Source organism: Penicillium angulare, assembly GCF_028827245.1.
Source record: "Penicillium angulare strain IBT 27051 chromosome Unknown utg000004l_segment0_segment0, whole genome shotgun sequence".
NCBI lineage: Eukaryota > Fungi > Ascomycota > Eurotiomycetes > Eurotiales > Aspergillaceae > Penicillium > Penicillium angulare.
Window position 1 is genome coordinate 6097293 of NW_026623163.1, and position 25840 is coordinate 6123132.

Genomic DNA, 25840 nt, shown 5'->3' on the forward strand with positions numbered 1-25840 from the left:
ACCGTGAAAATTGATCCTAGAAGCACGCGAACAATGGAACAATCTGTTGAACTAAATGAAAATAAATATACAAATGTATCCCAGGAATTTATTTGCACACTCTGATTTGAACAAGAGCAAGCATGATTTTTAGCCTCAGAGTAATTTGTATATTTCAATCCCAAGGAGATTGACTGGATGGAGAACGGGATTGTTCAAGTTGACACCTCTCTCCACACTGGAAGGGCCGTGCCAGAGCCTTCCGACTGCCGGGTAGGCCAAGTAAAGAATCGGCCGGAGATAAGATCAAGAGCTACCGGGTATTTAGGACACATCAAGGTTACTATTTAACAGGAACGAGCGGGAGTTAATTCTCCTGGTTCGACTCTTTGATTTTTACTCATTATCAAATCTGCCAGATCCGGGGAATATTTCTCCACATCGGGGAAATTTGTTCGTTTAAGTAGAATTTGGTAAGGAACATCAGAACAATGAATTGTTATTAAGTAACAGATGGTCTGAGATAGTAATATTATTCTCGCATGAACATGTTCAGCGTCATTTGAGCTTAGATGGTGCAACAGAGCTTAATGGTTGAAGAACATGGTACCTACGTATACATAGAAGCCCGTCGAAGTATGCCCCGCTTAGTGGGTCGCATCCCACCTCCCGAGGTCGGCATTATTCAAGTTGTTCTGCGGAAGGCCAGAATGTCATACTGTACAGTTAACATCCATGGATGAGGGGTTATTGCCGTAGAAATGACTTCCAAGGTTGTCTCCAAGGTTCTACAATGGTGGTCATTCGATCCCTTTCACTGACCCTGTTCTCTTGTCTACTCCATTTTAGCCTCTTTCTTGAATGTGTCTTCTAACAAGAAACTCGTAGGTTCATAGCTCAGTATTTGTGGTATATCGGTTTTGGGTGCGCTATCACTACAAAGCAAGCCGATGTAGATAAAGTGATTAGTACGATGTCTACTCAATTAGCATATAGCTTGCATATACATAGTCCTCTGGTGGAATATGGGATATCATGGGTCAGCTAAGGTTAAGGATGAGTTGATTAGTGGTGACAAAGAGGACATCCGAAATTGCGCCATCCGGTCTAGTCTCCATTGGCTCCTCAGCACCGCCATGATCGCCTTGTTCCTCGATACGAACGAAATTTGGCGAGCATGTAGAATGAGGGGCCACGATATGCATGAGATGTGCCTCAAGAATTCATGTTCTAGCTTGAATGAAAGTGTAGTTGTAGATATATAGGAGAGTAGGACTGAATAAAGTACAAAACGTAGACAAGAAACCCCCCTCATGTAAACACCCCTCATGCCCCTCCGATTAACCATGAACCATGAATTATGGCATCAGGCACCCCCAAGAACCCCACCATCTCCTCTCAACCAATTACATCTATTACGCCCTGGGCGGTCAGTAATTGCGTGATGGGCAGCCGTGCTGGATAGCCAGATGAGGTAAGTCGATCTCTATGAGAACATATGGTCCACTAACAAAGTTGGAGGGGCAGCTCCCGTCGTATTTGAACCCTGCCTTCTCCCCCCTCCGGAACTTTCTTCTGATTCAAATTCTCCATCCTCAAAATCTTTTCAGTTATCATCCCTTCTTGATAATTATTCATCACAATGGCTACTGAACAGCGTGCTGCTCCGTATGTATACTTCCCTTCCCCCAATGTCTATAGATCTTACTGCGAGACAATTGCAAACAGATCAAGCTTCCCATGGATACAATTGCTAACATTGATCCCTATATAGCCTCCGTCTGGGCTCCACTGCCCCTGACTTCGACTCCGAGACCAGCACTGGTCCCATCAACTTCCACAACTTCCTGGGCGGAAAGTGGACTATCCTATTCTCCCACCCCGATGACTTCACTCCCATCTGTACCACTGAGCTCGGTGCCTTCGCCAAGCTCGAGCCTGAGTTCACTGCCCGCGGTGTCCAGCTCATTGGTCTGAGTGCCAACGGTGTCGAGTCACACCACCGCTGGGTCAAGGACATTGATGAGATCTCCGGCTCCAACCTGAAGTTCCCCATCATCTCCGACCCCGAGCGTAAGGTCGCCTACCTCTACGACATGGTCGACTTCCAGGACACCACCAACGTCGACTCTAAGGGTCTGGCTCTGACCATCCGTTCCGTTTTCATCATCGACCCTGCCAAGAAGATCCGTCTGATCCTGACATACCCTGCCTCCACTGGCCGTAACACCGCCGAGGTCCTCCGTGTCGTTGATGCTCTCCAGCTCACTGACAACAAGGGTGTTACCACCCCCATCAACTGGTTGCCTGGTGACGACGTTGTCATTCCTCCCCCCGTCTCTACTGAGGATGCCAAGGCTAAGTTTGGTGAGATCCGTGAGGTCAAGCCGTAAGTAACCCTGCTGCATATGTACTGTGACACCTATAAAGACTTGATACTAACTGTGCATCAATAGTTACCTTCGCTTCACCAAGTACCCCGGTAACTAGATGGGAGGCTTTACGATATACTGCATGAATAAAAAATATGGGCGATCTGGTCGGAATAGCCTAATTTAATACCAATATGAAATGACTTATCCTGCCAATTCTCAGGGTTTTCGGTTTCCGTAAATACTTCGGCCTTGTGTCACCAAAACTGTAGATATTCTATTGAGGTTCGAGTGGCCCTAACCCGATATGACTGGACTATAACAGAGTTTTCGATCCGATACTAACCATGTACGACCATATATAGGATAAGTTTCTTCTACTTAGATTCCAAACTTTTATGGACCCATATCTAGGGAGAATGTGGCGTCTGCAAAAAAGTATAGAATATACTGATATGAGTAACTTTGGAGCCAATGATAACTTACGTACATAAATCACAGAATAATAAATTTGAACATATACTCAACATAAACCTTCTTTCCAATTTCTTTGCTTTCTCTGATTTCCAATCTGCGCCCGGCCCCTTTACACCTGTACTGTAGATAGTAGCGCGGTCGTATCCGCCCCAAACCCACACGGGAAAAGCGTTGAGACCGCCTTTTTTTGTGCCGATCCAACGTCCACGACCTGACACTTCACCCTCTCCGCTTTATAATTATTCTACAGACAACACTCGACAAATTCCCCGGTGCTTGAATCCTGGCTGCCCCCGCGCCATAAACCCGGCTCCTCTAAACCGGCGGGGACAACCAACCCCTGGTCCCAGTCCACACCCCACAAAGCCACAGAATCGAGCCGCATCAGCACCTGCGATCAGCATTCAGCAGGAAATTCCGATCGTTACACATCTCGAATTACTCCGATATCCGTCTTATATACGCCGTCTGGCATTGATTGGGATATCTGACGCAAGATATAAAATATAGCGGAAAGAATACACGTCCTTCATATTTTGCATCGTACCTCCGTGCCTCCCAGGCATTCCGGTCAATTTGATTCACAATGGTGTCCAGGAGCCAGTCGAGTCTGGGCTTCCTGGATGCGGGTCAAGACCCCTCTGCTGTGACGGGGGGTGTCTCTCCATCTTTTAATCAACAACCTTCATCTGGACCTATAAACCTGTCTGGCTTGGTATGCAATGTGCGGCGAACCACTGGCAAGGAGCCTCACCCCCTGGTGGGGGCTACCACAACAATTTTGGGGGATAAATTATACGTTTTTGGAGGCCGGATCCTCTCACGCAGTCGTCCCAAGTTGACTTCGGATCTTTATGAATTAGACTTGATCCGGAGACACTGGACTAAAATTGAGGCGACAGGGGATGTCCCTCCGCCTCGTTATTTCCACAGTGTATGTGCGCTCGGAGATAATAAATTGGTAGCATATGGCGGTATGTCTCCCGCTCCGGCTACGCCCAAGGACCCTTCCAATACCAGTGCATCTGGCTCGGAAGGCCAAGCTGAAGTAGTGGTGATGTCGGATATTCACATCTTCGACGTCCTATCACGAGTGTGGACACGGGTAGCCGCACACGAATCCCCGCAAGGACGATACGCACATTGCGCTACCATTCTTCCTTCTAGTGCCTGTTTTACATCTGCTAGTGCCCCGCTCTCAGCTATTCACCACAACCCTGAATCTGCCACACCTCACCAAGGCAGTATTGGCGTTGATATTAATGGGTTCGGTGGTGCTGAGATGGTGGTCGTTGGCGGCCAGGACAGCTCGAATCATTACATTGAGCAGATTAGCGTCTTCAATCTCCGCAGTCTCAAATGGACCAACACTAGCCCTCTCGGACGCAGCTGCGGGGCGTATCGTAGTGTCGTCACACCCCTGGTAGGTATGGATGTCTCCGAGATTGGGTCTGCTTCACCCGACCGGGAGACATATGAGCCTATTGATGAATCCGAGTCTCCGGGGTGTCCAATGTTGATTTATTCTAACTACAACTTCCTGGATGTCAAACTGGAATTGCAGGTGCGCCTGCCGGACGGGCGCCTTGTCGAGCGACCGATGCAGAGTCAATCATCTCCGCCTGGCCTGCGATTCCCCAATGGTGGAATAATAAATGGTCACTTTGTCGTGAGTGGCACATATTTGACCTCTTCAAAGCAAGAATATGCTCTTTGGGCTCTTGATCTGAAGACCCTGACTTGGGGCCGCATTGACGCTGGCGGATCAGTGTTTGGACAAGGCAGCTGGAACCGCGGCATCCTCTGGCCACGACGCAGCGCATTTGTGATTCTTGGACATCGCAAACGTAGCCTGGTCGATGACTACAACCACAGGCGAATCAACTTCTCGCATATTTGCTTGGTTGAACTGGAAGCTTTCGGACTGTACAACAACCCCTCTCGAACCGCTTCGACCTCGGGATATAAGTCATACAGCTCACCTTCTGTCCCTGCATCCTTGCAACAAAAATTGTCGCAACTCACTACCAGTGGACGACCATTGTCTGCTGCATCAGACGAACTAGGGAAGTTAGCCCTCTCATTGAACGAAATGGCCGATATGGAGCTGCAAGCTGTTGGTGGCGAGCGCATTCCTGTGAATTCCCGCCTTCTTGCCCGCAGATGGGGTCCCTACTTCATCCAGCTATTACGTGAATCTTCCGAGGGAGGAATCGCCGATGGCGGCACTCTGCGCCCTGCCCAAATTCACCCAAGTCGAAACTCCAGCATCACCATTACACCTTCCGTTGGTCATAATAGCATGTATTCCACCGCAACGACCCTGGTCAATCCATCTGCCCCCCCCAAAGCCCTCCTTGAGAACCTGGAAGCCCCCTCTGCTCATGGCCTCGCGCCAACCGCCCGACCCCGCGTGCTCTACCTACCACATACCATCCTTACACTCGAGGTTCTCGTTCAATACCTGTATACGTCTGCCCTTCCCCCTCCAGGCTCTTCTCTATGCACACCACAGATTCTCTGCTCCCTCCTCCAACTTGCCCGACCCTACCAAGTAGATGGACTACTGGAAGCTACCGTGGAACGACTACACCAAGTTCTCGATGGCCGCAACGCCGCGGCAGTGTTCAATGCAGCAGCCATGGCAGCAGGAGGTGGCCGAGGCACCGGCTTTACCGGTGGACTAGGCGGTACTCTAGAAGCCCTTAATGGCTCAAACAATGGCAATGGCTCCATGCACGATGTCTCGGAGGGTACAAACTCGCACCAAAGTGCCTTGATAGCCTCTGACTCTTCCGATACCGAGCATGGCGCAATGCCTCCCTCCGCTGCCAGCAGCACCGGCGATCTCACCAACTACGCACGTGGTATTCCATCCCTTCGCATCGACACCAATATATCTCAACGTGGCCGTCAACATCGCAGCGCCCACCGTGAACGTGAAGACTCCATTAGCACCGCAAGCACCGCCACCTCCGCCTCCAGCGCTAGCTTCAGCCAGTCAGACTCTGAGTTTGTTAGCGATAGCGAAAGCCGCTCACAGTCGCGTACCCATCACCGCCGCAACACAGACGCTAGTCGCCCAGACCGCGAGATCTGGACCGGTGACTTGTCCAGCGTGATTGGACTCCAGAAACGTGGCTTGCGCGGCCTAATGGAGGGTCGCCGTATGCGTGAACGGAGCGCAAAGCCTCCCAGCACAAGCAGCGGCTCAACATCTGTGCCTCCTCAATCTGCTGGCTCAGGGGAACATCAGTTCTCTATGCAGGGCGCGGCTAGCTGATAAAACTGCCCTCCTTCCCTTTTTTCTCTACCCCCGTCATGAATACTTTATCCTCAAGCAAACCAGATGATTGGCCAGCTCTTTCCAAGACAAAATTCCGTGCACATTTATGTTGTCTTCAAGTTTCAAATATTCCCCTCCCAGCTTTCTATTTGGTTGTAAACATTTCTTTCTTCGTCACCCCAGCAGGCTGGTGATACTATGGCAAGAACCACTTACTTCAGAAAATATACTTGGTACTTTTCCCCAATCTCATTTCCCCGATTCTCTATACCTGCTTTTTTGCGCCAAAAATCATCTCAAAAAGAAAGAAAACGGTGGTTTGGCTTGGTCTTATGGTTGGTTTGATTTCAAACATTCTCGTGTTCTGCCCTTATGTACCGGTCAAATTCTCCACTGGCATCTTATGAGCACTGCATATGTGGATATAGTTGATCAGCATTGATGAAGCCTATTGGAACTGATACCATGTCAACTTCATGTTTATCTATTAGCGCGAACATACGGGGTTTAGGTCTGGAAAACAGATGCAATGAATGCAATGCAGTTATGAATCCTTGATACAATTTTTGACCCTTAGTCCACCAACGCTAATGTACAAGATGTAATCGATCTAATAAATCTCACGAGCCCATAATCTTTAAGCGAAAACAGAGCAGTAGGTAGCCCTACTCGTCCTTTTTCTCAATTTGGGCAAACTTCTTCTGTTCCCTACCCGCGTAGACTGATTCAAGGAAATTAGTAAATGACAAGATAATAGTGACATTAATTTGCAGACTAGCAAGATTGAGATAAAGGACTTACTTCTCTCATAGAGAATGTACGAAGTATACATCACGATTGGCAATGCGACAATAGCAGAAGTCCACCTAAAATAAATCAGTAAGAGATCTTAGGTGATGAAGTCCACAACAGCGAAGCGAGCCATAATATGAGCAAGAATGGGGGTATAAGATAAGCGCAAGATAGGCACATAAGAGAAGAAAGTAAAGTTTGAAGGAAAGGTGGAAAGATAGGATGGGAAGATACACACCGCCGTGCTGCAAGCTTATACTCTTTCGTTGACCGGATATCCGGGTTAGGTTTTGAAGACGTCTGTGCAGGGCGTTGTGGGCGGGGAGCATTGGGTTGGCCCGGTCGGAACTGCTCGGATGGATATGTTGGCATGTTGGGTATTGTGATGGACCGACTGAGTGGCGGTTAGGAAATGGTATGGATGTTCAAGTTTGGGAGGGGAGAAATCAAGGAGTAAAGTCTGGTGCCTTAGTGCCTGAGGCGTAAATCATAATATCGTTGGAGAGGGTGAAGTTCGCACTGCAGCTACGGATAAGGCAGCCTATGGCTACATTTTAATGGCTACCGGAACAGAGAATTATAAGTGATGAGAGGTCAGAGATCAGAGATGAAAAGTTCGATGCTTTGGATTCGTGGAATGCAATTTTGTACATATTAAGCCATTTGGGCGTATTGATGAGTGACGCTTCAGTTTTGAGGCGGGTGGTTGAGACCAGCATGCAAGGGAACAACCAAGTTTTCGTAAGAATTTGAACTTGTAGCAATTCAAAGCCAAGAGAAATGAATGATAGAGAAAAAGAAGTATTAACACCGCTATGCATAAGACCCTTGGATGATAGAATGCAGAAGGGTCAACGCTGAAAAAATGCCCACGTAACGCCGTTTCTTCATACAAATCAAGTCGAACTAAAGATGTCGACCACAACAACTCATCAAGCCAAGGTACTAGAACGTTTACCAGTATTGAACAACATTTCAGCAACGTTTCTAACAGAAGCGGGGTCATGTGGCCAGATCAGATCTTGATACAACACAATAGAGCTGAAGCCAAAGGCAAGGTGCTTGACATATACAGTTATGTATGTATATATATATATATATATATATGCTGCACCTCAACCTCGACCGCGATTGCGCCCACGGGCGCGAGACGCTGGGGAAGGAGCAGAACGGCGAGGACCCTTTGTGGTGCTCTGGGGATTGGGGGTCAAGGTATTCCCAGAGGGGGTCTCAGTCTGGGAGACTTGGTGGTCACCATTCTCCTTACTCTTCGAAGCCGGTGTCAACTTTTTGGCCGGCGTCCGCTTCCCACTCTTTGGGGTGAACTCTAAGTCACTGCCAGGAGCTATTCTAGCACGCTTAGCCCCGCTGCTTGCTCCGGTATCACCGTCGTCAATGGAACTGGCAAGTCTCTTCTTACCTTTACCAGTCCGTGGAGTCTCCGTTGGCCGTGAGGCATTTGTTACTTTCGGAGCATCAAGCTGCCCTTCCGGGTTGGGGGCCTTGAGCGTCAAACGGAGAACGGGACGAGGGCCATTTTCATTATCCTTAGCGACCGGGACAGCAGCAGGGGCAGAGGCGGGCGTGAGAGAAGTAGCAGCAGGCTTCTTGGCCGTGGATTTGGTAGCCTTGGATTTGGGGGTCTTCACTTTGGCTGCAGCCTTAGGAGTAGTGGGAGCTGCGAGTGTTGCAGCGACGGTCGGTAACGAAGCGCGTGCAGCTGCGCGACGTCGCTTCGGCTTCGGTTCCGGCTCTGGCTCTTCATTTTTCACAGGTACCGACGGGTCGACGTTGGGGGATGGGGCACTTTGTCTGCGCTTAACAGCGCGAGCCTTCCTAGTGCGCACAGGGTCATTGGCAGCTTTCTGGCGAGCTTCATCGCGCGCCTGTACACGGGCTCTTTCCTCGGTGACATCCTCAGCTTCAAACTGAGACCGGATATCAAAGGGGATGTTACGGTGCCCGATCAGTGGTGGGAAGCCAAGGGACTTGTCTTGCTCGACCTGGACGTCAGATCGAGAGCGAACAGGTGGCCATGGCAGGTCCTCGTCACCATAGGTGTGGGGTGGCCAATATAGACTGTACCTAGATGGAGGGATCATAAGCTCTTCCCCTCTCTCATTTCTGCGCCCAATACGTGACCACCCATCCGACTCAATTTGTGGCGGGGTAGATCTCTGAAACCTGCCGACACCACTTGTATCGGTTTCACTGTCATAGAGATTCGGCTGGATCTCGTCACCACCAGAGGCCCTTCTAGTTCGCTGCACTCCGTTTCTGGCCTGGGAATAGGCAAACCGAGCATTGTTTATCAACCAGTCAGGGTCAGGTGGAAGTATGAAACTTTCACTGAAAGCTTCTACGCCAGCCTGGTAAGCGTTTCGCCCCGCTGTGTCTAGATCAATCTCGATGCGAAGGAGTTGGACTTTCTGCTGCTTTGGAACCCTTAGGGCCTTTTTGCCCTTTGGAAACTTACGTACTGGTTTGTTGTTGCTTTCAACAACCGAATCACTTTTGTCATCCTTGGTTGACGCACGAACGGGAGACTTCGTGGAAGGAGAATCAGTGACAGAAGCAGCAGAACCAGGACGAGGAAGGGAAGAAGAGAGATGAGGGGGAGGGGGAGGAGACGCAGGGGTATCAGTGAGAGGAACAGCAGGAGCTTGATCGGGGCCGGTGGTATTCCGGCGGGGCGATCTGTTTAGCTCTAAAGCCTCAATAGCTCTTGTTGTTGGCTTACGCCGGCGAGCGGAAGAGCGTGTTCCCTTGGATGATGCAGCACTGGGAGAGGGAGGATCATTACTACCGCCCATCCCTCCCATGTACTGGGCATCTGTCCAACCGGTCGATCCTATGTTCGCCACATCATCCGTATCTGATGAGACGCCATTAGGTGTGTCAAGTGCAGTCATTCGCCGGGTTCTCCGACTCTCTTGGCTTAAGGAGCTAGGGGCCTCCGTGACTGGAGTGTAAACGTTCGAGAGGCGCGATGGACGCGCCTGAAATATTCGACGGTGTGTCGACGGTTCTTCAGGTGAAGGATTTGACATAGGTTTAGAAGACGGTGGGGTTGTAGGATAGTAGAACCTGATGTCTTGTGAAGTGGGAGACGATATAGGATCAAGAGTTTTGGGTGAACGTGTACTGTCACTGGTGGCTTTGGTACTTGCGGGAACTCGGGGTGAACGTCGTGAGGGAGTCAATGTAGTTCCATTTGAATAGGCAGCCGTGGGTTTACTGGAACCCTTTTTAGGTGCCATGGTAGGGTATTTAAGCGATGTCTATCGTTCGTTCAGTCGCTGTTAGTGAACGAGGAACAATGAATACTCCGGACAACGACCGGCGAAAAGAAACAGGCAGAAAAAGCAAAGATAAGTCGTTAGGCATATCATATTCAGGATGCTTGAATATTCCCTGGAGTTATCTGTCTTGATATGGGGGGTAATAGGGTGTGGTGGTGGAACATAAACAGATAGAGTCAAGGGCAGCCGACGTCAGAAGGTCTGCAGCTTCGGCAGGGCAGCAGTTGGGGTTTAGGGCCCAGGGGGAGGTCTCACGAGATATTCACACCACTTTCCGGCCAAGATGGGCAAATTCCATCCAGGAAATAACCAGAGAGCAAGAAGCGCAGGCTGCCCTAGTTTATCAGGCTGGTTTCGAGACAAAACCAGTCCAACGAGGGCGGTTCATGGGGAGAAAGAGATGAGGTCGGAGCAGAAAAGAAATTAGGGCTAAAGTTGATCGGCGCTTATCGGCCTCAATCTCCTGTCCGCCTTTATTCTGCAATCTGTCACCCAGCTTCTCCTCCTTGCTCCTCACCAATCTTTCTTTCCATTTATTGCTTTTGTGTTTCCATTGTCTTTTACAATGCATCTGTGGCAGGCCACGGCTCCTTTCTGCCTGCTGGCAGCAGCAGCTCTTCCCGCTGCCGCCGCATCATCCTGGGGTTTTACTGATGCCACCGTGGCAGTTCAACCTAAGGGTGCTGGTGTTAATGGGGGTTTCAAGGAAACGTGAGATAAATCAATCCTTCAAAAGCTTGAAATGAGATTCTGAAGCTAACATCTGAACTGCGAAAAGCTTATCTGTTTCTAAACCACTGTCTAAACCCGTTTCCCTCGCCGGTGCCGATACATTGCGCGTCACTTTGACCACGCAGGAAGGAAGCTCTGCGAAACGCCCGCACCAAGCTTTCCTCCTTTTGAAGGACTCGGAGACTGGCCTTGATATCTCTTATCCATTCACAGTCAAGGAGAACGGAAAATCCCGCGTGGAATTGGTGCGTAACCTCTGAAGCTCTGTGGGGTTAAACTATCAAGCTAACAAGGACATTGTAGACCCAGAAGGAACTTCCCATCCAATTCCTTTCCGTTTCTGAGCCCATTGACGCTCGCGTCGTCATTGGTTCTTTTGGTAGCTCTGACGCATACGATAGCTCCATCTTCCCTCTGTCGATTGAGCGTGACCCCGACCACCCGATCCCCACCTTCGAGGCCGCAAGATATGGCAAGCTCCCGGAGATCCACCACGTCTTCAAGGATGCTGCCACAAGCCCACCTGTCATCATTACTCTGGCATTCGTGGCCCTGGTTGGCGCGGCTCTTCCCGTCTTAGCCGGATTGGTAAGATCGTCTCTCTTATTCACCTCGGGGTATTTTGCTAACATTGTGCCTAGTGGCTCTTCCTCGGTGCCAACGTTTCCCACCTTCCAACCGCTTTCAAAACAGCGCCTCTTCCCCACGCCATCTTCCTGGGCTCTCTGTTTGCTTTCGAGGGGATCTTTTTCCTGTACTATACCTCATGGAACTTGTTCCAGACCCTGCCTGCTGCCGCCATTGTCGGTGCGATCGCATTCGTGAGTGGTAGCCGTGCGCTGGGTGAGGTTCAAGGCCGTCGCCTCGCTGGTCTTCGTTGAATAGTTGAAGAAGATTTGTGAAAATGACAAGTCTCATATCAGCGAGCTTCTTCTGTATCGCACTTGTTGAGCTTGGTGGTATTATATCTTAGCCGTGACATCGTCCAACGAAGCAAGTCTTTGTAAAACCGTCGTTTAAATCTTGTATATCCGGCCGTGGTATTGAATAAAACAGTACTTCCGTCCAAGTTTCGTCGAAAGTAACGAGTAAGAATCTCGTAACTTCTCTCAAATTTCTAGTTACCCCATTCTCTCGCCTGCCAATATCTATAGATGAACTTTTTTTTACCACCACTCTACGTATATTCTAAAATAGGAGTCACGTCACTTTATCACATATCGTTTGATTATCTTCGACCGTACCTCCCGCGATATTTGACGTTATCGTAGCATCAATAAGAATATACCGAAGACAAGTCTACCGTGAAGAAGTGATTAGATTTGACGTCACCTAAGTGGCTCTGCCCGTTCAATGCCAATGCCAAGCCAAACCTCCGCGTTTTTCCTCCACCTCCGCCGCAAAAGCTTCACAATCAACAGACCCCACCAACTTAAGCCCTCAGATTTTACCAATGGGTTCCGGCGCTTCAAAACCCGTGCGCTCAGCTGCAGGCGCAGCGACACGGCGCCAATATCCTAAAAGTGCACCTCCGCCTCCAAAGACGCCCGCCACAGCACCGAAAAAGACAAAACAGCCAGCAGCAAACCCTACACCCTCACCTACACCTTCGTCAAAATCCTCGCAAGCCCAAGCCCAAGTCCCGCGCCCTACACCGCAAGGCCCAACATATCACTCTACGGAACAACCGTCTACCACGAAGTCTAACGGTATGCTTCCCTGCACTGTTGCAATTGCCAAATAGGAACACAAAAGGGAATGAAGCATCGCGACTACAAACAATGCTTCTCTTTTTACGTTTTCAAAGCTCCATACTATACCATATCACATATATTAACACCGTCTTAGCAATCGATCTCGACGGTCGCGATCCGGATTTCGCCGCCTCCCTCCGCTCAATAGGCCCCGTCGACCCGTCCGGCAACTTTTCACATCCGAACCCATTCAACCGCGGCACAGTCCAAACTGTCTTTCCTACAGCTTCCAATCCCGCTCTACTAGTCGTCACTGCACGGCAACGAATTACTAAAGCTGCGCAAGACGAGTCCAGTGCCGTTGGGAATGTGAATTTCGCAGGACGACAGTTCCTAGACTCCCTGACTATCCACCAAGCATTGACTATGCGTGATCAGCAGGGTTTGCCGATCGGGGAGATTGAGAGGATGTTAAGATTGAAGCAAGGTACTATGGGGAAATTGGGAGAGAAGGGTATTGTCTCGCGGGCTGGATGATTGAATCTTGACCGTTGAAAATTTGATTCGGGCTTCTTCTCCATGGGTGTTTACTTGTTGGTGTTTGGTGTATTGATATACTGATCGGCGTCTTTGTGGACTGCATGGATATTGATATTGATATATGTATAGTATGCCTTTGATATTTCGAATGATACTCCCAGCTTTTTTATCAGAGTGCTCTACTGTCTATTTCATGGTTGTGACTGTTGGCTGTTGTCATTTATTTTTTGGAATTTGTTATACTTACAACTCACTCTGTCATATATGTAGGCTTGTGCCTGCAGTGCGACGGGCATCGTCTTTTGCAATCTACCATTGTGACCTTTACAGGGTATCAGTGAACCCGCTTTCGATAGGGCCAGGTTCGTTCATCTTGCATCAGGAGTCAGAGTCTTCCATCGTCATCGGTATAGCAGTAGCTAAAGAGACTACATACTATGTATCTATCCATCAAAGCGGCGTTCCCAAAAACAAAATCCAAACAATGGAGGCTTCGTAGAGCGCTATGCATAGCTTACATACAAGCACAAATCAAGCATTTGATTCCAACAATGCACCCCTACATTCGATAGTCGTTTCTGGGGATACTAGGGTCCATATCCTAGCAACCAATAAAAACCCACAATTCTACGCTTAAAGACTCCAAACTATAGTAGCACTGTAAGATCTGACAGGTGGGTTCCCGCAGACAAGCCCTAGTTCCAGCCCCGTTAAATTGATACATAACCCCAGCATTCTTCAGCTATCCAGCCGAGCTATGTGGAGTTAATCGATGGAAAGATATAGCGTTGAGATTAAGGTTCGGGCTGGGAAGATGCAGGGAACGTGTAAGTTGAGGCGGGCGAGTAGGAGTAAACAGGGACTGTAAGGGTGGTCGGTTGTATGTATCAAGGGGTTGAGCCCTGGAAAGGCTGGGAGCGATAACGAGCGAGGGAGATGAAGGATCGACGGATTGATGAACTAGGATACTGCTTGTTATTGTGTATAGAGGTTGGGGAGGCGGTTAAGGGTTGTGTTTTGCAATTATTGCTTTTCAAATGAAATTCGTATAGGTGGATCCGGAACTTGAATGATGAGTTCAAGTTCGCGATGTCTGGAGTAGATAGATCCCAATGTCATATATCGCCCATGTTATGTGTATATTTTGCTATTCTTAGTGCATGGAGAATTATGCGAGTAAGTCGATGGGTACTGCAATTTCAAGAAGGATTCTGGAATCCTTGGGTTCCATGATGAGCATGAATTGCGTGCCATTGCCTATAACCCACCAAGGCAAACAAATTCATCCGTTTCAGCAAAACCCTTGGCTACAATCACACAGGTGGCTCAACGGTGATCCTATCTAAAAGCAGGTACACAATACATGTCCATATACATAGAGCAAGCTTCATAAGCCCCCAAAAGCGGCTCCTAACAGTATTATTTCCCTTGGACAATATAGGAGTCAGGACAGTACCTCGGACCCAGATTACATCTTCCAGGGCCCATAACGCGCCATTCCGCCCCTATGGGCATCCAACCTCGGCAGGCCCGGTAAGGCTAGCATCTCCACCAGTCGCCGATCAGACCCAATCATTATAGCCGCCAAGCAGAACAAGTCTTACTCGCGACCGAAGACCTCAAATGAGTCCGTCGGCCGCACGATTCAGGGTCCTCTGCGTCTTGGCTTACATAGCCTCAGCCTCCACATCTGACACCGACCCCTGAAAAAAAAGAAACGAAGAAACAGCCATGTATCTATTTATGTAAAACCAAGCCCCTTTGGCCCACTAAGTACAGTCAGTAGGTACATGGCTAAATTAGCTGACTGAATGAATCTTATACGATCGTCGGGTCCACAGGGCTTAGATCGGGGGAAGGAGATCAGGTCAATCCCAAGAATTTGTTTGTGTTTGCGTTGAGGATGGTGATCGGCACTGGGTATTGTAGGGTCGAGTTAGTCGGGTCATTATGATTATGATTGACGGTGGTCTCAGGCGTTCTCCACCGGGGTCTCCTTCCGCCCGCATAATTTGGATTGGATGTGTTGTTTTGACTGTGTACTTTCTGTGCGGAATAGTGGACCTCACCGTACAGAGAAAGAAAAACGGAAATACCGGGTGTAAAACAGGGTCCGATGTTTAAGCAGTGACGTGGTTGTCTGTGCTGTGTGTGGTCGCTTTGTTTTCCCCAGACTTTGGCTTGAATTACGGTTTCCTGATTCGCACGAGGTTACATAGAGTGCAGGGGCGGTGCCTTAGTGGACGCAGGGTAAAGGGAAGAGATCCGTGCTGTGTTAATCTTGTATGGAGTAAGCTTCATTGTTGGAGGCAAAGTTTGGCGGAGGCAGGATTCTGTCTAGGGAAGTTCATTGGAGCCAACGTGGGGAATCGGAAGTGTTTCAAGGGGAGAGGGTGTCGTATTCCCCAAATGGGTTAATAATGTATAGTTATAAAATCGAAAAAATGTCCAAAATGTCTCAGAGTTCGTGTCCTGCCTTATAACGGGTCTGAGTCTGGAGTCTGACTCCAACTGTGGTAGTTATGTGGAGCACTTGAGGCTGCAGGCAGCAGGGAAAACCCGCCACTTTTACCTGCACTGTGCACTGTGATTGAGTGCTTGTTTTATTCAAGTTGCTTCTCGCACTTAAGGGGGGGGGGGGGGGTTTAGTGCGAAAATGAGAAAAGAGACAGAATCAGTTAGTCATAAGAATTCTAAGCTGATGTCCACTAAGTAAAGGGCTAAGCTAGCTAAGCAGGCTAAGATGTGGCTGACCTCTAAGTTCTCAGGGTCCAACACCCCCCACTGGGGCCAGTGGAAGCCAATCCAAGCCAGTCGCGTGCCCCAATACTGTTTCCAGTCTCTTCACGGACAATGATTGGATATGAAGAACATCGAAGTGGTTCGTAAATGAAAAAATAATAATAAATAATACAGTTCAAAGAATATTTAAAATTATCATGTATAATTAATTCTAGTTAAATATTTTATGAATTCCAAGTCATTAGAGCCGATCTTGTTCCCACTCCTCTTGACAACATTCGATTCAACCTCTTCTCCATCTCCATCTCTCTGTGTTCCCCTTACCACCCAGAGATTCCCGCACCGACACATTCCGGGGTGTTTGTTCCCCCCTTCCAGTCTTTTTGGTCTTTTCTTTTTTTTTTCTTTTTTTTCTCTCCTTCATCTAGAATTCGGAACTACGCTATTATTTTTTCCTTCTTACTCTGCCTGCTGTTCTTCTCTCCGAATCCCTCACCATATCCCTATCCTGAGCGCGCTTTCGGGCCTTGACGCGCTTCTTTGGATCTATCAATCTATCACCTCGCCAAATCATGAGCTAACACCATGGCGATCCGCAACTACCTACCACCATTACCGGCCTTCCTGTTCTCGACCTTAGTCGTCGGGGGTCTGGCCGCCAAGACTTTACATATTGGCCTTCACTTCAGCTCCATCCCTTTCCTATACCTCGTGCTATACTCTCCCACTCTCATTTTACCCGATATCCTCATCATATTGTTCGTCCGCATCTTACTACAATTCCCTGCGCCAGAAACGCGCCTTCAATGGGTCTCAACATGTCTCGGCGGTGTCCTCTCGTAAGTGTCGCCCTGTCACACCCCGACTATATATAGAAACCGGGATGAATTGAAGAACTGACCGATGACATCCAGTTTACTAACATGGGGAGCCTCATCAATCCAATTTGGTTTCTTCATGCAAACAGGTGCCGAAGTCGCCTGGTCCGCAGGTGGTAGCTTCCTCAGTGACCCCGCCGCCATGAAGATCTTATTGAGTGGCATCTCCACGGTTTCCGCCGCCGGCACCGCCCTCGGCCTCATTGCGTGGTTGATTCACGCCTATCTCTATGCTTTGACCGGTCTGGCTTTGCAGGGCGTCCGCGACTTGTTCCTCGGCACATATAAAGCACGCTACACTCTCCTTTCCGCTCCTAATAAGTCATGGATGGCATCCATTGACCTTCGATCGGCCCGTCGTGTGGCGCTTATTACCGCCGCCCTGGTTTCGTTGTTATTCCTAGAATTATCACGACCTGCGATTCCTTACGATCATCTTTCTGGCGCCTTGCCTTTAACCTTACTAGATGCACTCCACCATAAGACTAGTACCGCAGAAGGCTGCCGTAACCCCGCAAAGCCTTTCCCTCTCTATTATGTGGGTGAACAAAGCTCTTTGGCAGATGGCTGGTCACGACCTGCATGGCTTCCACAAGTTGCGCCATCGGGATTTAGTCGTTGGGACAAGGACCCTGCGCAACGGGCCGAGGAGGATAACCCATCTTACTTTATCTGCGATGGGGGTGCGGATGGTTTCTTCAACCCGAAGGCTGACCCGCTCAAGATCTCCAATCTGGGTGATGATATATATGAGCCCCTACAAAAGGCTTTCAAGGAGCACTCGGTCCAGATTGATAATGTCGTATTGGTGACCCTGGAGAGTGGACGGAAGGAGATGTTCCCCATGCAGCAGGGTACCCCCATGTTTGATGGCCTTCTCGCCTCTCACCAAGAGAACAAGAGAGATGAAGCAACTGATCGTCTAGTTACGATGACCCCGATTGCGCAGATGTTAACCGGCGAATATGTGAGCGATTCCAAGGGCGAGAGAGTGAATTTGACCATGGCAAAGTGGCAAGATCCCGCGGAAGAAGGCATGGGAGGACTGAATGTTCGAGGCGCACTCACAGGCAGCTCTCTGACATTCAAGAGTATTCTCGGTAGTCACTGTGGTGTTCATCCTCTACCGGTGGACCTTTTAGAGGAATCTATGCTCGAGATTTACCAGCCTTGCCTGCCCCAACTGTTCGAATTGTTCAACCAGGTCAAGTCACCAAAATCGCCGGTGCCCATCAAATCTCGATCCAACACATCTTCCAGCATCACATCTCCCAGCATAGACACTTTGAAGAAACCATGGAAATCCGTCTTCATGCAGTCCATCACCGATGATTACGATCGTCAGAATATCTTGGATGACAACATGGGCTTCAAACACAAGGTTGTCAAGGATACCATCACCTCGCCTCACGCCAAGTATCATGCTCAGGGAGAAGAGATCAACTACTTTGGGTACGCAGAGACGGAGTTGAAGCCTTATGTGCGCGATTTGTTCTATGAAGCCGCCAATAACAACACCCGTGTCTTCCTTTCCCACGTCACTAGCACAACGCATCACCCCTGGAAGACACCCCGCAGGTGGCAGAAGGAGGATTACATGGGAGCAGTGGGCAACATCAACCACGACCTCATGAACAGCTATCTGAACACTGCACGCTTCGTCGACGAATGGCTTGGAGACATCATGAACCTCCTCGAGGAGACAGGTATCGCAAACTCGACTCTAGTCGTCATTGTAGGCGACCACGGCCAAGCTTTCGGCGAAGACAACAAAGACATGACAGGTACCTACGAGAACGGCCATATTAGCAATTTCCGCGTCCCGCTCGTTTTCCGACACCCACACATGCCCCGAATCAACATCGACGCTAACGCAACTTCCCTCTCCATCATCCCTACCATCCTCGACATGCTCGTTCAATCAAACTCCCTCGATACCCGTGATTCAGAAATCGCCTCATCCCTCCTGCCAGAGTATCAAGGCCAATCGCTCATCCGCCCATTCGTCTCATCCGTCAAAGAAAACTCCCACCACGACGGCAAGGTTGAGAACCCCGATGACAACTCAAAGCGCGCACCTCACAAGCACCATGAACGTCCTCATACCCGATATGCATGGAACTTCGGCCTCATCAACGCCGGTGGGTCTATGATCTCCGTCACAGCCGCTGGTCTGCCTTACAGACTTGTTCTTCCACTTCGCGAAGGGTTTGAGTACGGCTTCTCTCATTTGGATAAAGATCCCGGTGAACTGCACCCTATCAAAGCGTGGACTTTGGGGTCCCTTCTTAAGGAAGTCGAATCCGATTACGATGAGGAAGCTAGTGAATGGCTTGAAGAAGCTGAGCAAGTCGCTAAATGGTGGGTTAATAACCAAATTCGAATTTGGGGATACCGAGAAGCTTAATGATTGTTTCCGCCTCTTGTCTTGTCTTGTCTTCAAATACCCTATACCCTTGCATCAGCATCACGACTGGCCAAAAGTCTTGAATATCTTGTGCCCATGTCATATTTTTCATTTTCCCAACCCTATGCATATTCCGGGCTCCACTTCTCGTTTTCATTGCCATTTTCATTTCAAATTCCCACTTCACTCATGTTTCATTTCATTTCTTTATCACATCTTCACCTTCTCAACGATGCCATCGCACTCTCTGGACGGTGTTCGGTGCCGTTTACCCTGCATTCTCTTCCCATCTCTTTTCTTTTTTTTTCTGGTTTTGGTTGTCGGTTGTCAGTCCTGTCTGTCACCTGTATCATATGATACTTGTCATCCTGAGGGATGGATGTTCTATCACGATCTTGGAAAAATTGGGGTATCCTCATGAAAGACGCCCTTGTACATAAGTTAGTTCTTCAAGCCATGACAAGAAGGGATATCTTCTTTAAGTGGTGTGGTTATCCACATAATGTAATTCAATGTATCTACGTTCAACTTGAAATATCTCCGGTGTGCCTTTTTATAATAGTTCTTGTGCATTTCTTTACTTATCCTCCAGGCTGCATATACGTATATGTATGTATGTATAATTCCAATGTTAGTACTTTCTTATGCGTGAGCTGTGTCCAGAGTACGGTGTGCAAGTTGGCCCCCCGGGCCTGTATATTGAATTCCCGAGAGTATAATCTTCCAAGGTTCAAGTCGTCCACTCCATTGCTCCCGAGGTCGCCCAGGTACTAGTACTGCGACTGGTCGCTGTATTTCCAAGGTTTGTGAAAAGACTTCAGCGGAAACAACTTGAAATATATGTTTCATGGTTCAGTGCAAATCTATAATTTTATTCATAGTAATCAAGCCATTGCAGTTGTACCCATAATGCAAAAATATAGCCTAACCAGGGCCTGCGAGGAGCTTAAACCTCGTCCAACATAGAAAACGAGCCGGTTATCCTGCAAAGACACAGATCAGTAAATGGCCTTCGAAGCATAGCCTGAGTCTCAGCCATACTACTACTACTTTAACAACTTAAAGTAGGGGCCATACACATAGTATACAACAGAAAACTATAAGTTCCGAATCACATCCCATTTCTGTTCAAGTTTGTACTATATAGTATTCCAAGGTTCAGCTTCGGATTCGAGACCTCACTCCTTGGATTGCCCAGTCTCTGTCGGGAGGCCTTCCAGGCAGCTGTCTCTTGCAACTGCTCGGTGGAACTTGTAGCTTCGGTCTGACACAAGCTATCGTATCTCCGAGTCAACATACACAGCGAATGCCACTCCCAGACATCATATTCTCTATTAAGAGCGAAACTAAACACTGAAGACTTCGACTGCGTGTACTAATTGCGATTCCAAGCTTATTCGGAGCAGTCACAATGACACACTTTGGTCATTCTCCTTATCAAGCTAGCCACGTTGTCTCTGATGGCAATATGATTATGGCTGTGTCTAAGTACGGCACTGCCAATTGTGCCTCTGAGGCCGGCTACCTAGAACTTGAATCTCTGGACACATAGATTCCCATAAGCCTACAGAACTACTTCAAATTTGCTCATGCATATCCTCACAGATCTGGATAAGCTCTTTGAATGTGGTAATAAATTTTGACAAAGGAAAAGCGCTTTTTCCGCTCGAACAACTATGCAACACGCTGTATATAATTCTAGGCACCCTATTTATTGCGGCTTTGGCGGCCGAGCATTTATTTATTTGACCAAGTTGGAAATTTAGGAAAGGGCCCTTCAAGTTCATGCTGTATCACATCTCTTGTTGACCGGTGAGAGATTGCTTCCGTGTTCGAGCTAGCTCTACTAGTAGGTGATGAGCAGTGCATAAGGGTACACGTGCATGAATCATGATGCACCAATGGATGATATGTTTCAAGTGAACACCGTTGTAGGTGCTCTGGGGCTAGTATGTAAGAGTCTTAAAAATTTGAATGTGTTTGGCGACGTAGATCTAATCAAGCCAGGTCAATCCCAGTCAATCGATACTATACCTTGGCATTAAGCTTCTTATAGTAAGGCAAAATTTGGCAGCATGAAATAAAATCGAGCTGCCAGTGTATATTATATCCTGAAATTGGCCCATGGTAGCGATTGCTTGTTACCTCACGATATGGGCGATATAGTAAATTGGTCGAACCGTGCATACGAGGGTGGCTGGATTAGCGGTTAATTTAATGCTTGGGGTAAATCGTGGGGGTATGTTAGTATGTCTCCGAAGCGAGCTTACCATTTTTCTTCTGGATTAAGCCTAGAAGAAACAAAAGGTGCATAGTTCGGCATATGTTTTCTCTCTTGGGAGTCAGCCTTTTTAGAAAATGCTGCCTAGTCTAGATTCAAATGGTCATCTGTAATGCAAATAAGACATCGGGCAGATTTAACACCCACTACCACCGGCCTAAAATCAATAAACTTTCTGCATATGCAACTATAAATACACTGGGCAAGTCATACGGTTGTTCAGTACTGACACACAGAGTCAGCGCCACTTTTATATAGCAAGCCTTCTCATGATTTTTACCGACTTTGCCTTTTTGCCGATAAGTTCTGTTGGAAACACGAATCAAATATGCCGCGGAGGTGTCTGAGATTGTCACAGTGGACTAGAAGGCAGGCACGGGCCGGACGGCCCAGAGACACCCAATTTCTAGCAGTCACAAGCTAGTACAATAGTTAAGGTCAAAATCTTGGAACGATCAACAAAGATAAGGTAGATAGACATTCATCAAACCCAGATCCGGAGAATGCAACGCATCACTGCGCAGATAAGAGCAACGAAGAGAAAGTAACCCTGCATAGAGCGCTTGAGCTCAAGAACGGGATATACAGAAGCACGGGCCATTTAAAATCTAGATCTACCAGGCTCGCCTAGAACCATCGGGTTCGTTGCGGCGGTGTGTGCCTATGCAGGAGGACAAAGAGCAAAACAGAACACCGACAGAATTTCAAGGGGTTGCCGCGGAAGAATCTAGAAGATCCGGAACATGTTTACTGCTGTTTAGGCATTGCTCACGGGAACAGAAGCAAAAAAGGGTGAAATCTAGAGCTTGTGGCTTGCACTGTTCACTATACTGTGGATGTGTTGGCAGATCTCGGAATCACCCGAATAAGTAAGGTTGGTTTTTTTTAGTTGGTCACATGGTGAATAGACGCGGCTGTTCCGCTGGGCTTTTGGTTAATTGATGAATTGGAATATTTTGCATCTGGATCTGGATTTTATTCAGGGGTTGCACCAGGTGGCTGTTGAAGATTCTTTTGGGGGTATACTTGCATTTTGTAGTGTATCATAATTCTCCCTATATGGTTCTGGAACTTGTGGCGGCCGGATCTATAAATGGATACATAAGTACTTCGTACTTAATAAAGTATATGCTTCCAAAGTTCTATATCAAATAGCATCCGTGTTGGAATAAGGTATTTATTCTCCAAAACAAATTTAAAGACTATTCTTAATAATAATTGGCGACCAGGAATTCTCATCTACAGAAGGAGAAAAAACAAATCCCAGTTGTCTGGAATGGGCCCATTGAGTTTCTCTCAGCCAGGAACAGAGAACCGTGGGGGTTGGTGGCGGGAGCTATTGGTGAATGTTGGAGGACACATGACCCTCTGAACTGCAAATTATTGAATATTTCACCAGTTATTCTTAGTCCTGGACACGAGATTGTAGTAGATTTTACACAGATCGGGCTCGCGGCAATGGATTCCCGGGGTCACCTGAAGAGGTGCCCAGCGGTGCGGGATCCCGGGGAATCGGCTTGCCCAAATCAGGCATCCGATCTTCGATGTCTGGGGTTTGGAGAAAGAAAATAAAATTAAAAAATAATCAAAAACAAATATCTTGATTCTGATACGGAGTAAACGGACTAATTGAATGGAACATTATAGAAATCATTTCTCAAAGCTTTGTATCTTATTTGATGGAAGTTGGGAAATTCCCATGATGTATGATGTACGATGTATGATTGATATAATAAATGCCTTTCAAGTCATAGAACAAGAATGATAACTATCATAACAAATAATATCACGATGAACTGACAAGGATGTTAAAAAAAGGTCCGGGGGAGAAAGTACCAAATGCATAGAATTCCAATTGGCAGGAAGTACTGTATGTAGTACATTTGTCGCCACTGCCGTTTGACCTGCGCCATCGAACCCATTCCCCCCTTCCCCATTCCCCGGAGCGACAGACCCGGCCTGGACCGAGCTCAGTGGAATATCGTTTAGATTTTAATTTTTGGCTTGGAAATTTCCTTTCTGAGTCTGTCAGTCTCTTCATGTTCACGAGACCTGTCTCCGGGATCTCTTCGGTTCTGGTGCCGTATAGTAGATGCTAAACAATATTTAAAGCCTCCTTGGTTCCCTAGAGATTTTCCATTCATCACAGTTCATTGTCTTCATCTGAATCTTCTATAATATTTAATCACTCGACTTTCTACGACTTTGTAGACTTTGTATACTTTGTATACCAACACATCCTTCTACTTATTTTAATACCCATCCATTCATCTAATATACAAAATGTCCGTCTCCATCGAAACCACCCAGGTTCCCACCGCCCCTGTTACCTCCCAGCCTGTCCTAATAGGACAACCGGCGCGTATGCTCGAGTTCAGTCTCGCCGGCAAGGTTGTACTAGTCTCCGGCGCAGGCCGTGGTCTGGGATTAACCCAAAGCGAGGCCCTCCTTGAAGCAGGCGCAAAGGTCTACGCTCTTGACCGACTAGAGGAGCCAGTATGTACACCCCTATCAATCAATCATGATTCTATTGAAAGGAACATTTCTAACATAACACTCAAAGGCTGCTGAATTCGCTGAGATCCAAGAGCGCGCCAAGGCCCTCGGCACAGAACTGCACTACCGCCGCATTGATGTGCGTGACACAGAGTTGCTCAACAGTGTCATTGAGGAAATAGCCAACACCGAAGGCCGCATGGATGGTCTCGTTGCAGCTGCTGGTATCCAACAGGAGACCCCTGCTCTCGAGTACTCTGCCAAGGACAGCAATACCATGTTCGAAGTAAATGTCACGGGTGTCTTCATGACTGCCCAGGCTGTTGCAAAGCAGATGATTCGCTTTGGAAACGGTGGTAGTATCGCCATGATCGCCTCTATGAGTGGTACCATTGCCAATCGGGTACGTTCCATCCCCTCCCATCAAGTTTTCGTTAAATCTTGGCCTTTTCTTTTCCTTCCGCCACGAATCTTTTCCCGGCACTTGGCTTCCGGTCTTGTCTTTCCCCACATGTCATACGCATCCTTTTCTTGTTTATTTAATTTTTTTTCTGGGGCTCATTATCTAACAAATTGTCTATTACACAGGGTCTTATTTGCGCCGCCTACAACGCTAGCAAGGCCGCTGTTATTCAACTGGGCCGTAACCTCGCCGCTGAGTGGGGTCAGTACAACATCCGTGTCAACACCATCTCCCCCGGCTACATTGTCACTGCTATGGTTGAGAAGTTGTTCGTCGAGTTCCCTGAGCGCCGCGACCAGTGGCCCAAGGAGAACATGTTGGGCCGTCTCTCCCGTCCAGAGGAGTACCGTGGTGCCGCTGTCTTCCTGCTGAGTGACGCTTCCAGCTTCATGACTGGTAGCGACTTGCGCATGGACGGTGGCCACGCCGCATGGTAAATCCGGAACGGCTCCATAATTAGACAAAGGGATGAATGATATTTCATCCGCGTGACCCTGTATAGGAGTCTCTCATTGCATGGCGTTGAACATTTACACTTACATTTTAATTTACATCCTCAATTTGGGATGGGATCAGCAAAGCGTTGGAATTTGAATTTGGGATTTTTCATTTTATTTCATTGCCATTCGTCCTTTCATCCATGTCCTGATGATCAGCGATTTTTTTATGTGTGCCTATCTGTTATGATGCTGATTAGACTAATCGATCGCTCGAATTAATGCACCTTACTCTATGATTAGATCCACTCGTTTACTTTTAGTGTTTGCTTTTACATTGACAGATCGGCTCCACTGGTCATTTCCCGGCATGACAGTGATCTTTTCCTGTTTGAAAGACACGAAACGTGTTCGTGACGCAGGATTCTCCTTTGAGAAGGAATAAATTAAATATTACGTTTTTTTCTCTTACACGGACTTCTCGTTGTTTATCCTGATCCAGTCGCCTCTTGCACAAAGAAAGAACAAAAAAAATCTAAATCTAAATCTAACTTGTAGGCCCAGGCATCCATCCACACATGACCCTGCTCTTTTCCAAATCTGCTAGTACATGCCAAAAAGAATGACAAGTCTATGATGAACACGAAGATAGCTTAACCCAGCACCAAGGTTCCTCTCCCACTGCCACGTCCTCTACCATTGTTTGTGACCCGGAAACCTTGTTGGATCCACTCTGGGGAAGATGCGGTAAACCACCTCGCCCGTCCAATCAGGGGAAATTGAGGCTCGCTCGGCCCTTCTGGTCACGATTAGTGTTTTTGATAGGATTGTTGACAGGGCTGGAGGTCCAATCAGGTTGTCCGGGGTAAGCGAGAGGTGCTGGAGATGTGCGCTAGTTATATTTTTGGGCTATGGCTGTTTGATGGTTCAAGTTTGCGCTTGGCGTGGTTGGGGTTGGGGAG

The 25840-nt window shown here is 48.0% G+C and overlaps 8 protein-coding genes across 8 annotated transcripts; 6 read left to right on the forward strand and 2 right to left on the reverse strand.

Moving 5' to 3' along the window:
* Nucleotides 1–1621: 1621 nt before the first annotated feature.
* N7478_006190 (peroxiredoxin) lies at nucleotides 1622–2469 on the forward strand (the record flags this gene model as incomplete). The annotated part of the gene is made up of 3 exons (XM_056922404.1): nucleotides 1622–1647; nucleotides 1754–2368; nucleotides 2436–2469. The coding sequence occupies 3 exons, from the start codon at nucleotides 1622–1624 to the stop codon at nucleotides 2467–2469; spliced, it is 675 nt and encodes a 224-aa protein (XP_056780441.1).
* A 945-nt stretch (nucleotides 2470–3414) lies between these two features.
* On the forward strand, nucleotides 3415–6111 carry N7478_006191 (putative regulatory protein Ral2; the record flags this gene model as incomplete). The annotated part of the gene is made up of 1 exon (XM_056922405.1): nucleotides 3415–6111. One exon carries the CDS (start codon nucleotides 3415–3417, stop codon nucleotides 6109–6111), a length of 2697 nt encoding a protein of 898 aa, XP_056780442.1.
* Nucleotides 6112–6779: 668 nt separating this feature from the next.
* Nucleotides 6780–7278, reverse strand: N7478_006192 (uncharacterized protein; the record flags this gene model as incomplete). The annotated part of the gene is made up of 3 exons (XM_056922406.1): nucleotides 6780–6835; nucleotides 6916–6980; nucleotides 7145–7278. The coding sequence occupies 3 exons, from the start codon at nucleotides 7276–7278 to the stop codon at nucleotides 6780–6782; spliced, it is 255 nt and encodes an 84-aa protein (XP_056780443.1).
* A 1273-nt stretch (nucleotides 7279–8551) lies between these two features.
* Nucleotides 8552–10166, reverse strand: N7478_006193 (putative GPI-anchored cell surface glycoprotein; the record flags this gene model as incomplete). The annotated part of the gene is made up of 2 exons (XM_056922407.1): nucleotides 8552–8626; nucleotides 8685–10166. The coding sequence occupies 2 exons, from the start codon at nucleotides 10164–10166 to the stop codon at nucleotides 8552–8554; spliced, it is 1557 nt and encodes a 518-aa protein (XP_056780444.1).
* A 607-nt stretch (nucleotides 10167–10773) lies between these two features.
* N7478_006194 (putative oligosaccharyltransferase subunit ribophorin II) lies at nucleotides 10774–11821 on the forward strand (the record flags this gene model as incomplete). Its single annotated transcript, XM_056922408.1, has 4 exons — nucleotides 10774–10919; nucleotides 10987–11185; nucleotides 11244–11528; nucleotides 11582–11821. 4 exons carry the CDS (start codon nucleotides 10774–10776, stop codon nucleotides 11819–11821), a joined length of 870 nt encoding a protein of 289 aa, XP_056780445.1.
* A 572-nt stretch (nucleotides 11822–12393) lies between these two features.
* Nucleotides 12394–13171, forward strand: N7478_006195 (uncharacterized protein; the record flags this gene model as incomplete). The annotated part of the gene is made up of 2 exons (XM_056922409.1): nucleotides 12394–12649; nucleotides 12789–13171. The coding sequence occupies 2 exons, from the start codon at nucleotides 12394–12396 to the stop codon at nucleotides 13169–13171; spliced, it is 639 nt and encodes a 212-aa protein (XP_056780446.1).
* A 3330-nt stretch (nucleotides 13172–16501) lies between these two features.
* On the forward strand, nucleotides 16502–19201 carry N7478_006196 (Alkaline phosphatase-like alpha/beta/alpha; the record flags this gene model as incomplete). The annotated part of the gene is made up of 2 exons (XM_056922410.1): nucleotides 16502–16755; nucleotides 16831–19201. The coding sequence occupies 2 exons, from the start codon at nucleotides 16502–16504 to the stop codon at nucleotides 19199–19201; spliced, it is 2625 nt and encodes an 874-aa protein (XP_056780447.1).
* Nucleotides 19202–23765: 4564 nt separating this feature from the next.
* On the forward strand, nucleotides 23766–24878 carry N7478_006197 (putative short chain dehydrogenase; the record flags this gene model as incomplete). Its single annotated transcript, XM_056922411.1, has 3 exons — nucleotides 23766–23978; nucleotides 24046–24381; nucleotides 24567–24878. The coding sequence occupies 3 exons, from the start codon at nucleotides 23766–23768 to the stop codon at nucleotides 24876–24878; spliced, it is 861 nt and encodes a 286-aa protein (XP_056780448.1).
* Nucleotides 24879–25840: the final 962 nt, after the last annotated feature.